Genomic DNA, 14,919 nt, shown 5'->3' on the forward strand with positions numbered 1-14,919 from the left:
AATTGAATTTATTGTGCCTCAAGTCTATGCGCAAACGCATGGCAATAGCTTAAGACTTGCTAAGCCATTAGTCAAGAACTGTGTCGAAATAGAAAAGTTCTTCACAAATTGCGTAGTCAACATATGGAATACTTTACCATCAAGCATTGTTAACTCCAACCAACACATTCAAAAGTCGGTTCGATGCACTAACAGTATAATTTTAGACACATTGTGAGTCCAATATTTGTCAGCATGGAGGTGTCTGGTTCTGCACAACTTCATCAATATATTACAAACATATATATATATATATATATATATATATATATATATATATATATATATATATATATATATATACATATATATATATATATATATATATATATATATATATATATATATATATATATATATATATATATATATATATATATATATATATATGTATATATATATATATATATATATATATATATATATATATATATATATATATATATATATATATATATATATATATATATATATATTAGTGCTGAGCATTATTTTGACCAATCCGGATTACGGATTACAATTATTTAATCCGAATTTCGGATCAATCCGTTTTATCCGGATTCACGGATCCAATCCGTCGATTCAGATTTCGGATTCAATACGTTGATTCGGATTTCGAATCCAATCCGGCTTCATTGTTTTTGAGATAATCAGCTATTTTTTCATTATTATCAAGTATCAACCTAAATAATTCGAATTACGATCTCAGATCTATTGACAATTGACTCAATATAAGACCCCTAATAGCAAATACACCAGGGTTTTCGAGTTTTTCACAATTTATTATTAGATACCCACCTATGAGGTAGGAACTAGGAATTAGAAAGTAGCAAGTAGGTATTTACTATTTTTATTAATAAAAAAAGGAGATGTTATGTGCGTATTTGTATGCAATTCATAGCCAAATCTAACCTCATGTGGTTTTAAAATAAAAAGTCAAAGGTGTTAAAGTTTATTTTATTAATTTTTCTAATCAATTAATATATTTTTTTCATTTTTTCAAGTTATTTTTAAAAAGTATATGTATGTCCCATCTTGTAATATAGATAATATATAACATGGGTTTTTAATCAAAATTATTAGGAGGTCCCAAACCCAACTCCCAAGTTGTATTCTACAACTAGTAACAAAATTAAAAAAAAATAATAGTGAAATAAAAAAATAACCAAAAATATAAAGTAAAAATATTATGTAGTATGTATATACTATATATCAAGACTAAATTGTGATACCAAATTTAGGTTTAAAATTTTAAACTATAAACATCAAAAATGTATTAAAGTATGAAGTTGAAAACTTGTTTGTTATAACATTTGATAGAAGGTTGGTTATTAAATCTTAGTATATTTAAAGAACTGTAGAAATTCAGGCTAATGAGCACATAATATTGTTATACTTATACATTATACATAATACATTTAATATTTATTACAACAGTAAAAATTTTGTGAATGTAAATACTTTAAATTTTCACCAAATGTTTTTATTAGTGTTGAGTTTTTTAAATTTTATTGTTTAATTTTTCCAAGTATTTTTTTTTTTGAATAAACCGGATTTATATCATAATCCGGATTTGGTATTTTAATCCGGATTAAACGGATTGTTACTTTTGTTTCAATCCGGATTAATCTGGATCGGTAATCCGGATATGGATTGACCCGGATTTTGTGCTCAGCACTAATATATATATATACATATATATATACACTAGTGGCCATTGAATTAAAGCCACTTGATGATTTTGCTGTAAAATGAAATATGTATAAAAAAGTAAGAACAACGTCATGCCGTTCGGTTTGTTTATATATGACGTCATTATTATTTATGTTATGCATATTATACATGTGTTTGGCTTAGTATTTAATTAAATCTCATGATTTCTTGCTGAAAAGCTATAATGTTGTTATTGCTTATTTTAGTGTGATAGTGGGAAAAAGCCAGATATTAATGATTTTGTCAAGGGGCAAATTGTAACATTGAATGCTGAGCGTTATTCTCAGCGTGATATTGCAAAGAAACTGAAGATTTTTAGAGGTGCCGTTGAGAATGTTTTAAGATCTGGAGGTGTTTCACGACATTCCAACTGCAAGGGAGTACGAAAACAAATCATCGTGATGATCGTTATTTGAAGAGCATTGTTGTGTCTAGTCCGCATACTTCTTCTGCACGCGTTGCAAGCCTAGCTAGTGACAGAGGTATTCAAGTGAGTGCTAGGACTGTTAGGAGACGTCTGTCAAGTGACTTTGGTCTTGTCGCTCGCAGACCAGCGAAGAAACCTCTAATCACGAAACAACAACTCCTCCAGCGATTGAAGTTTTGCCGTGCGATGAAAGACAAGTCAAGGGAGTGGTGGGAGAGAGTCATGTTCACAGATGAAAGTACCTTTCAGCAGCTACGAGGCCTGGTTACAATTATATCAATTATATTCATTTGTATATAAATTAATGGTTTTGACTTCCAACACGCAAATGTTGGACGTCAATTCCTTTCATCCAATACGCAAATGTTGGACGAAAGCCAAAAGTAATTAAAAGTGACGTATATGTTGGCGTAAGAATCATTTTTTTCTCATAAAAAATTTCTTAAAAAAAATTTAAGAAATTTTTTAAGAGAAGTATATACAACTGTTAAAAAAAAAACCAACAAAAAAAACAGAGCAAAAATATAGAGTCAGGGTGCATTTTAGTATTTTGTATGCGCACCACGTCATGCACGAACACGTCTATGAATAGATTCAACTAGTCCAATACATAATTCTCTTGGAAATTCTTTCCAAAGCTTTTCTAACGCCTGCTGTAATTGCACAACACTGGCTATGCTCTCTTTGACCAATCTTTTGTCTATCCAAGCCCAAATGTTTTTGATGGGATTGATATCTGGAGAACAAGCTGGCCAAGGCATGACCGTAATGTTTTTCCAATCAAGTCACTCTTTAACCTAGATTGCAGTGTGAGTCATAGCACCATCGTACTAAAAAATCCTTTGTAGTTGTCTTCCATTAAAAGCACTGGCTGTTGGCAAAAGTTTACTTTCAAAGGACTCTGCAGTTGTACTGGTTTATTCTGCAGTTATAAATGTTGTATGACCCTGTTCCTTTATGAGAGAAGCATCGTCATAATCCAAATGATTTTGGCCCAGTCTTCCCAGACCAGTGAAGTCTTTCTCTACACCACTTTTTAGGCGATCTGAGACAAGCAAAAGTGGTTTTTGAGCAGCAACATAGCAATATAAGCCTTTTTTATTTAGGCATCTTCGTACAGTCCATCTACTAACACTAACGTTACCAGGTGTATTTGTGAACCCTTCAGCAAATTGGGGGTAAGAAATTTTAGGGTCTTATCTAACTTTCGATAGAGATAACTTTGGTCTCTTGAAGTTAGCTTTAAAAGCCTACCAAGCCTTGATAAATCTTTGACATTGTTATGTAGCTCGTGGTTTTTTAATGTTGTTTGTTCACATTTAAGCGAAACATTGCACATTCAAGCTATTTCTCGCTGGCTTTTTGCTTTATCTTTTAGCAGACCTACAATTTGCAAGAACGTTTATATAGTTCGAAAGAAATCAACCACCAAATTTTAGATCGCTCGGATAACATTTCGTTGAGATATTTCAACTTAAGTCATTAAATTTTAATTAACTCTATATTTTTGCTACATTTGAAATACAGGTATATACTAATTATATTAATAATTACTCAAGACTGGTTAACCTAATGAGTTCCAATTATATACTATTCGATAGAGAATCAATTAATTAAAACATTTAATACGCTTTTAATTGTATTAGTTAGTTGGTTTCAAAGATAATTGTGAAAAAAAGCTCTAAAAGCAATTTGCAACTCTTTAGAAATTGTTTTGTTTGACAAACCAGGATTTTTGACAAAAAAATGCTCAATACTTTATTGCTCCTTATCATGATTTGAAACCATTTCAATTAAAACTAATTGTTTTGAAAACAAAGTTACTGTATCTGTTCCTCTATGCTCTAAAAACTTTTATTTGCTTAGTTTTTTTATGCATTTTAACAATTTGGAATTCTCTCTCTCATCTTCATGTTTTTCTGACTCATTTAACCTACAACTTTTTAAGTTTTTTTTAAACCACTTCTTTGTTCTTTAACTCTATTCTTTATTTTCTAGTAACTTACAACTTAATAGTGGTTACTTGCAGACTTGTTAGGAGTGACTCTGAATTATTAAAAAAAAGTGTGTTTCTTCCAACTAAATTAAGCTTTTTTATTACTATGTCTTTATAATCACAAAGCTCATAACCATAGATTAATGCTGGAATAGCCATTGTTTTATATAACTGAACAATAGAGTTTGGATGAGCAAAGTGGATTCCTGACTGTATTACCGATCTGCAAACTGAAATTTTGTATTACTGACCTAAAAACTGACATTTTATGATATGATATTTTATGATTATGATTTTATTTTATTTGAACAATTGAGCAAGGCAAAGGAAGAACTTTTAAACTTTTTATCTAACCTAGATTGCAAATCACATCCAAATAAGTTGGATGTAATTTGCAATCTAGGTTAGATAACAAGGATATTGTGTTAATAATATAAAGTGATAATTTTTTATTATAGTTTAGTTTCTCAAACAAGATGTCCCAGTCTAGAAAACAAGGATAGACGATTTAAATAAAACTTTCTTGCTTACTTGCACTATCTTCTAAATCAAATGTTACATAATGTTATATAATGCTAGATCTGATCGATGTTTGATTTTCAAAAATGGTCCTTGCGATGCCACTGGGTGTTATGGACACCTCTGCAGTTTTCATTCATTTAAATTTACAATTATAAGAAGACTAAAAATCTTTTAATCAAATAGATTTCTATTAAAATTCCTAAGAACAACTTTTGAGTTTATACAAAATGTTTAACCTTGATATCGTAATAAATAAAATGAAAATTAAAAAAAAAATGTTGCATTTTTCATATTCCATTCGAAACATCTTGTTAAAATAATTTTTTAGTTATTATGTGTTAACAACATATAAGATATAAATATAAACATTTATATCGCTAACTTAAGCAAGTAAATGTCTTAAAGCATATTAAGTATATTTAATAGTTGAGTAACTTAACTGTAGTAACTTAACTGGTTGCTTTGATTTAGTTTCAAGGTAAATTTACTGTGATGTATTTTATCCAGTATTATCACACTAAATTTAAATTTAGAAATTTAAGAAGTAGAATATTAAAATAGAAATAGAATAAAGTATAGTATATTATAGTGTTATCTTTATATATTGGCTTTCACGCAGAGATCAAAAGTAATTTAAAATCAAAAGCGCTTTATGTTGAATGAAAAGCGCAAATGAGCAAATGATTATACTTCTATTTAAAAGTTAAATTTAGCGTGATGTACTTAATAAATGATCTCTAATAAAAACCTCAGAAAAAAATATTTTATATTTTATAGAAAAAAAATCCAAAATTAAGAAAGACAAAAAAAAAAAAGTTAAACATAATTACAAATTTCAAAAATATTTTTTTTTAAGAAAAGACTAACCACAAATGTGCAAAAAGCTATCACAATTTGTGATTATGATAGGCTTAATTTGAACCCTGAGTATTGTTTTTTCTTAGCTTTTATTGAAAAATTCCGTAAAAAATAAAACTTTATTTCACAGTTTTTTTCTCTAGAAACACATCATGCTTGTAGAAAAGTTTGAGGCATATATTTTGCAGCATTTTAATGTTAAAATTGATAGTAAATGTAACTTATTTAATGTACGCAATTTTTTAATTATATATAAATCATTAAGTTTGCCATAGTCATCTTTTTTTTTTTTAAAAAAAGGTGACTCAAAGCACTGTGAAAATTATTAACCTATAGTAAAAGCTAAATGAATAATTTGAAATAAAAATTTAAGTAATAGTAATTGAACACTTATATTTTGAATGTGAATAGTTATTGTCTATATAATATATTATATTATTTATAGACAATAACTATTGGAATACAAGTCTTAGGCAGAGAGAGAAAACAACCTTAAGAACATCTCTTTCTCTCTCTTCCCTCCGTGTCACTGTAAAAAATTGGTATCCCTAAATAAACTCTGGGTTCATCACTGTCATAAAACCCGTTTTTTTGAAAATAGTGATTAAATATCGCAGTAATCAGAAGCATATCGAAGTATAAGTATAGGTGGACAGGAAAGACATGCAATTGCACGCTATTCCTGACCATGCATTTAATTTGTTTTTGCAACAACTTCACCACATTATTTTATATTTTTTACGACTTCAAAAATGCACTGAAATAAAGTAATAAAGCGAGAAATTGCTTCTAAATTGCTTATAATGATCGTGTACAATAAAAAACAATTAAATTATCGAAAGATATCATGTTGCTAAAAAGTGTATTTTTTAAGATGAATGTAAATGTTTTTAAAACAATTCGTACAATTAATATAATAAACAACAATAAAAAAGATTGTTTCAATAAACCTTTAAATGAATACATAAATTTAATAGTCAAAAAATATAACAAAGTTATTTTTTATAATGCTTGTAAACTTTCTAACTACATGTTTTTACACTAAGCTAAACACTAATAAATAAAGTTTTAAAACCCTACTTAATAAATTATCATAGAATATTGAATAAAATTTTATTTATTTCAAAAATTTCATCATAAAAAAAAGTATTTTTTACATTCATCATAAAAAAATTATTTTTTATGATGAATGTAAATTTTTTTTAAACAATATGTTTGATTAATTTTATAAACAACGACAACGATGTGTTTTAATAAACTTTTTTTAAAATTCATAAAGTTAATATAGTCAAAAACATTACAAGGATTTTTTGTAATTTTGTAAACATTCTAATTGAATGTTATTATACTACCCTTGTAGTATAATATCACTTAATTAGAAAGTTTATAAAACAACAGCAACAAAAATTTTTTTAAATAAAGTAACAAACTTTAATGGTTTTAAAGAAAAAACATTAAATATAAATTAACAAAGAATATTATAAAAAAAGTTATATTTAATATAAAAAATTAGTGTACTTTATAATTATGTTTAAATACAATTTTATGAATGATTTTATTTTATGATTCATCTTCGTTTTAAAAGAGATCACCTAATATAACAAAAACATTAGAAAAAATTTTTTCAACCTTAAAATTATTATAAGCATAATTAAATAATTTTCTATGAGAGTTTTAATTTTTAAGTTTTATATTGACTTTTATTTTAAGTTTTTAATAATTTTTTTACTTTATTTTCTCCTTCGTTTTTTAAAATTAATTAAACATCTTATTTTTCTTAAAAAAAGGAAAGATTTCTTTCCTTTTTTTTATAGTTAAGCTTGTTTATAACTTTCTTTCTTTTGTTAGGTTTTTTCAGCCCATTTTTGAAGCGTTAAAAAGCCACTGTCAAGCTTTTTAAAAAAAAAAATTTATGCTTGGTCAGGTATCAAGTGCGATCACAGACTAATCTTGTCCACAACTGAAGTAGCAAAATTTTAAATAGATAAATAGAGTAAATAGAATAGCAATAGAAACAAGAGCGAAGTAGAAAATGTCTAACAAAAGATTAACCTGTCTCATTGGGTTATCAGAAAGAGAATGATCATTAGATTCAAGCAATTAATTAGAAGAAAAGTTCTTTACAAATAGTTTTGCTGTATTTTTAAAAAGATGATAAGGTCATACTCATGTATGAGAGATGAGTCAATCTTCGTAAATGATTTGCCTTTGTTAATAATTTCATTTATTATATACATAATAATTAAACTTAAATCATTAAAGTGTTAGTTCATAATTATAAATAAACTATATAAAAAAAAGGTATTGGTTATTGAAAAAACGTATATATATTTACCACCAATTGTAGCAAAAACTAAATTACTAAAAAAAGCTAAAAATTTTTACATGAAATTTTTGTTAGATTATTATTACTTATACATATTATAAGTATATTATATATACTTGTTCATCACTAATAAACTTTTTTATAAACAAATTATACCTTCTTTTGATACACCAAACTTCTTACGTTTTACCCTGGATTCTCCAGTTATTTTATGCACTTTCCAGCCATTTGGAATGTATAAAGATTTAGGATTAAATGGCATATTTGTTATAGATTTTTTTGGATTCAAGTCTAAAAAAAGTTATTAAGAAAACAAAAGCAAACAGTAATAATATTAAATAAAAAATAAACAAAAAACTACCTTTAGTTTCAAATTGGATGCATGGACCGTCCTACAAAATCAAATGTAATAATAAGTGTTAAATAGAAAATTAAAATCTTACCAAAAACCAAAATCAATTAAATTATATATATATATATATATATATATATATATATATATATATATATATATATATATATATATATATATATATATATACATATATATATATGTATCAGAGGTGCACATGAGGACTTTTGGTCGGTCGCCAGTAGGGCAACTGAAAGTAACCAGTTTGTTAATTTTAGTCGCCTGCCAACTTTTTGAGTCGCTGTTGCTATTTTTTATAAAAATTTTCACAATCAGCAGATTTCTTGCATATTGTAGTCATTTTTTATTATAGGGCTAAATGTAGACTAGAAATAATTTGGCTAAAATTAATTAGCGCAAATAAAAGTAATATTGTAAACTATTGATAACATTCACTAGTATACTTTCAGATAAAGCGTATGTTGATATATACGCCATTAGGTTTTTCTCTTGAATTGAGTGCTTATTTTATCAAAAAAAAAAAAGCACTCTTTTTTAAACAACAAAGCATTGACAAATATTTAAAAAAATTTACAAATACTTAAAAACCCTTTGGTTTAAAGTGTTGTAATTATTAAGGTCTAATTTGTTGCCAAAGCCTAAAAACTATTGATATTTTGAAAGTATTTTAAAGTATTGCATAATTGAATTTAATTTTAAAACGTGCTAAAAATTTGAACTAATTCAAAAAAAATTATTAATAGAATCTAAATGTAGTATTTTAAAAAGATTACATTATAATTTATTTCTTAAAACAATCTTATACTTAACATAATCTTTTGTTTGTTTATCAAAATTTATTTTTATTCATTTTAATTTTTACGTATTTAATAATTTTACGTATTTTTAATAAAGTTTATAAACAACTTTAAGATAGATTTTATCAGTTACCAATAAGATATCTGTAATTTACATTTTGACGTAATATGATACCAATAAAGTATTTGTAATTGACTTTTGACGTAATACGTTTAACGTAATTTATGTTCATAAACATATTACATCAAAGGACATATATATACATATACATAAATAAATATATATATATATATATATATATATATATATATATATATATATATATTTATATATGTATATGTATATATATGTCTTTACACAAGGACATATATATACATATATATATATAAATATATATATATATATATATATATATATATATATATATGTATATGTATATATATGTCTTTACACAAGGACATATATATATACATATACATATATACATATATATATATATATATTTATATATGTATATGTATATATATGTCTTTACACAAGGACAAATATATACATACGCATATGTAAATATATATAAATATATATATATATATTTATATATGTATATGTATATATATGTCTTTACACAAGGACATATATATACATATACATATATAAATATATATAAATATATATATATATATTTACATATATATATACATATATATATATATATATATATATATATATATATATATATATATATATATATATATATATATATATATATATATATATATATATATATATATATATATATGTATATAGAAATATATATATATATATATAGAAATATATATAATTTTGTATCTTGTCTAAAAAAGAAAGGGCATCATTCAAAGGTTCGCTCCAGATGGTAACAGTATTCTATACAAGGACAGATTTGAGATTTATAGAGATTAAAAATAGATTCTAGGGTAAGAAAATGGTGAGCACAATAAAGAGATGCAACCTTAGCTGATGGGAATTTTGCAATGGATTTGATATATGGTTTCCAAGAAAGATCGGACATAAGCGTTAATCCTAGAAGACAAAGAGTAGACGATTCATCGAGTAAATTACTGTTCATGAATCTTAGCAGATCTAGATTGTTGCAATAACAAATAGTTGAAAAATTTTTTCAGCTAATCGTAAGTCACTCAAATGTTCATATAAATCCCCCCTCCAAGCAATCAAAGAGTGTTGGCTTCTTATCAAGACAAGAATAAATGGTAGTCTCATCAGCAAACAAAATAACCTTAGATGTGAGAATATCTGGAAGATCGTTAATGCAAATTAAAAACAGCATAGGGCCAAGGATAGAACCTTACGGAACCCCTGAAGTTACAGGAAATGAAGAAGAGTGCTGTCCATTGTCCAATAACTTTTATACTACGATTGGAAAGGAAGGATTCAATAATCTTAAAGATGTTACTTGATACACCGTAAGAAGAAAGCTTGTAGAAAAAACCAGCATGCCAAACTTTATTAAAAGCTTTAGAAATGTCAAAAGCAATAGCCTTAACCTCTCCACCTCTATCTAATGTACAATAATCTCTATCGGTTATTACAGCAAATCGACTGTAGAACGAGAAGATCAAAATCTATATTGATGATCAGAAAATAAGTTATTAGATTCAAGTTGAAAGATTTCGTGTTTTTTAATTTAAGACTCAAAAACCTTGCTTAGGATAGGAAGAAGCCTAAGCCTAACGGTAGTTAGACTAGTCAGATTGCTCTCCATAATTTTTGAAAACAAGACTCTAATAAGCACTTGTTAAATAGTTTTGAAAGCACAGACAACACTTTTGTAAGACCATAACAGGTATGTTGTCCGAACCCCAAACTGTAGAAGGTCTAAGCAGGAAATGACTATTGATACAGAGGTTGAGTGATATGAATGTTAAGCAATGGATCAACTTGTTTCTTGGCTATATCAGGTAAGATGTGATGGTGGAATAAAGAGATAAGATTGATGAAAAACTTTTAGCAAACAATTTAGCTTTGTCTTTAGGTGAGGCAACAAAATATTAACCATAGAAGAGAGGAGGTTAAAAACCTCAGGAAATCTCTGGAGCCTAATTTTTGAGATAAAACTCAAGATTTTGTGACCTGAGAATAGCGGCCTTAGGCGTTAGATATATTTTCAATGGTTTCAAGCTATAGTAAACAGATGTTTGTTTTCTGTAGAACTTTTTTGCTAATAAATATGGAAGAAATGATATCAATTAGAAATTGCAACAGCACAATATGAGGAAAACCATGGAGAAGAGTGAGGCTTGACTTGGATTCGCTGAGAGGGAATAAAAAATTCCACGCCAGCCTAAATCCAAGAAGATAAGTAAGAAGCACATTTGGCAGCATGAAGACAAAAGATTTCTACTTAAGGGTCATCTTGAAGAAAATCACGGAAAGAGTCCCAGTCAGCTTTAAAGTATTTGTAGGAGGTACAATTATAGGGGGATTCAGATAATGAAGAAGAATGAGGTAATAGTTTTAGAGAGATCAATCCGTGATCAAAAGTACCTAAGGATAAATGTAGAGAAACTGAGCACTGACTAGGATCAGAAACATGACAAAAGTTGAATAGAGAAGGTAAATAATTTGAATTGTAAAGAAAGTGAGTTGAATAGTTGATTATTTGTGTTAAAGATTGAGAAAGACAAAATTTGTAGACCTTAACACCTGGAGAGTCATTGATACTAGAACCAAGCCATTCAGTATAAACAAAAAACATTAGTCACCAACAACAAGGATATTGGCTGGTGGATAAAGAGAAATTGGTATTTCGTCATATAGCAAACGGATGTGTTTGAACTGCAACTAAACAAGGAATTGGAAAATGGCAAAAAATTTTACAGTTAATTAATTAAAAGAAATTTTAGAACTTTATGATTGTACAATTATTAAAATTTTTAACGATAAAATTGAAAAGTTGGAGAATCAAGTGAATACTTTAAAAGATAAAAATAAAGTTCTGAAACTGGAAATTAACGATTTAAAAAAGGTGTTGATTTTACAATTAATAAATATGACAAAGTTTTAGTTGAACTTGCCGATGCAAAACCTGATCACAGTAAACCAAATATTTTAGAAAATATTGTAACTGAATCCATGAAGGATAAATTGACAGAGCTAGAAGAGAAAAGTAGATGAAACAATGTGAGAGTTAATGGAGTTGCGGAACCAGAAAATGAAAGTTGGGAAGATTGCAAAAGATAGTCCAAAATATACTTAAAACCAAAATTGAACTCCAAGGAAACTTTATTATTGAACGAGCACATTGAGTAGCAAAAAAAGCAAAAATTTATAATAAAGTTAGAACTGTCGTTGTAAAATTTTGAAATTTTAAAGACAAATCAGCTATCCTTGACAAATACATAAAAATGAAACTTTGAAATCAAAATTTCTTTATAAACAAAGATTTTTGCGAACGGACAAGCGAGTTACAAAAAAAGTTGTTTACAGACGCTAAAGAACTAAGGCAAAAAGTTAAATATTCCAAAGTTGTTTAAAACAAACTAATAACACATGATTTTTAAAAGAATTTCTTTTATTTACTAAGGTTAAATCTAAAAATAAAAATGGATTTGAATAATTTGAACAATTTTGAATTAAACTCTTTTGATTTCTTTTAAACATGTGACTTTTTACAAAACCATGAACTGGATCCGTATTTAAATTATTTTATCGCAGCTGGTGCTTTACTAAGCAACTGTTCCTATTATTATTCCAATGAAATGAAAGAACTTCTTAATCCCAAAAATTTAAACATTTTGCATATTAATATAAGCAGCGTATCAAAAAATTTTGAAATTTTTTGTATAAATGTGAAAGAATCCCTGTTTTTTTAGCTTAATTTGCATGTCGGAAATTTGCTGTAGCTCTGTTGACGTAATTTCTAACGGAAATAACTGCTTACCAGGTTTTAATAAAATTTTTTTAGAGCGTTAAAATAGAAAGCAAGGCAGTGGTTTAATAATTTATATTAAAGAATGTTTGAGGTTATTATGAGGCCTGACATGAGTAATTCGGATGACGACAAAGAGGTTTTAACCACAAAAAACAAAAATTTTATTTTAAGTTGTTGCTATTGGCCCACCTTCGGGACAAATTGGAAATTTTAATATATTTATAAATAATATTTTAAGAAAATGCAGTCAAGAAAAAAAATTATACTATTTAATAGGTGACATTAATTTGGATATTTTTAATATTACACCAATAATGGAATTAATAAATTTTTAATGATGCATTTGAACATGGGGCAATTCCTTTAATTAATAAACCAACAAGAGTAACTTCAACTTCAGCTACTTTAATTGACAATATCATAACAAATGATATTTTTAATAAATCTTTAAAGAAAGGTATAATTTTAAGCGACATCTCAGATCACTTCCCTATTTTTATCTCGATTAACATTGCTGCAGAAAAAATATCTCAACAGAAAACAAGTTTTTAAAAACGCTTTTTTTACCGCAACAAATTTAAAATCTTTTAAAGAGCAGTTATCTCTGCTTCATTGGAATCAAATTAAAGTAACTACAGACACAAATCAAATTTATGATTTTTTAAAACTTTTTATGAAATATATGACATAAACTTTCCAAAATGTACATTAAATATAAAAACCCAGAGTTTAATGTCATCATGGATCACAAAAGATCTCAAATTTACTTGAGAGGAATAAGCATAATTGTTAACGCACATAGGACTGTTCTTAGAGAACTTACTTACTGAACTTACTTCCTCTGATCGAATTGTAATAAGTAGTGAATTAAATAAATTTTTTGTTTCTGTTAGCCCTAGTCTAGCTAATAAAATTCATCGTGACTAAAATAGATGAGTATGATTTTCCGACAACTTTAGTCTTAACATCTTATGAATTATCTTACGAAGATTTTGAGCAATCTTTTATAATGCTTAAGTGTAATAAATCCGCTGACCATGATAATATAAATGGTAATGTTGTCATCGAGTCTTGTGAACCCCTAAAAGATGTACTATTTCAAGTTTTACATTGCCTGATAAAAGGGCATTTTTTCTGATTTTCTGAAAATAGCTAAAGTGACTCCAATTTTCAAAGCTGGTGATGCAACCAATGTTTCTAATTATCACCCAATTTCTGTTTTGTCTGTTTTTTTTTTAAAGTTTTAGAGAGAATTTCACTTAATGTTGAAAAAACTAATTGGATACTTTTTCATTTGGCTTCTAAAAAATAACTTCTGCCTTTCGATTTACCATTACTTTTTATTGATAAAATTCTAATAAAAAGTGTAATTAATACAAAATTTTTGGATATCTATATCAATGAAAACCTTAATTGGAAATATCACATAGAATTCTGTGTGATTAAGTTGCTAAAAGTATAGGAATATTGTATAAAGCTAGTAGTGCTTTAAATAAACGTAATTTAACTCAATTATATTACTCCTTTATCCATTGTCATTTAAACTATGCAAATATTGCTTGGTGATAATAATAAATAATAAATTTAAACTTAGGCCTCTTTATCATCAACAAAAGCATGTTGCTTGTCTCATCAATTTTAAAGATAGATTTACTCATGCCAAACCTCTCTTATTTGAAATGAAAATTCTTGATATATATCAGCTAAATGTTTTTAATATTCTTAGCTTTATGTACAAATGTAAACTAACTCCAACCCAGTTTCTTTCCATAATTTATTTACCTTTAAAGATAAAAATAAATACAACTTAAGAAATGATAATTTCATTTGTCAAACATTCTTTCAAACTAATTTTGGAAAATCAAGCATTTCATTTTGTAGAGCTTCTCTTTGGAATAAAATAATTTTAAAACATTTTGATTTTTCTTAGGAATGG

At 26.7% G+C, this 14,919-nt stretch overlaps 1 protein-coding gene across 2 annotated transcripts in view; it reads right to left on the reverse strand.

Moving 5' to 3' along the window:
* The window catches only part of LOC136075485 (uncharacterized), a 190,598-nt gene that overhangs the window by 21,562 nt on the left and 154,117 nt on the right, over positions 1 to 14,919 (reverse strand). For both annotated transcript variants that reach the window (XM_065788837.1, XM_065788838.1), the window contains exons 10-11: positions 8,243 to 8,273; positions 8,038 to 8,172 (exon numbers count right to left, since the gene is read on the reverse strand). In XM_065788837.1, the coding sequence (XP_065644909.1) occupies positions 8,038 to 8,172; positions 8,243 to 8,273 (166 nt within the window). The remainder of the gene's footprint in view (positions 1 to 8,037; positions 8,173 to 8,242; positions 8,274 to 14,919) is intronic.

Source organism: Hydra vulgaris, chromosome 01 (assembly GCF_038396675.1).
Source record: "Hydra vulgaris chromosome 01, alternate assembly HydraT2T_AEP".
Classification (NCBI taxonomy): Eukaryota; Metazoa; Cnidaria; class Hydrozoa; order Anthoathecata; family Hydridae; genus Hydra; species Hydra vulgaris.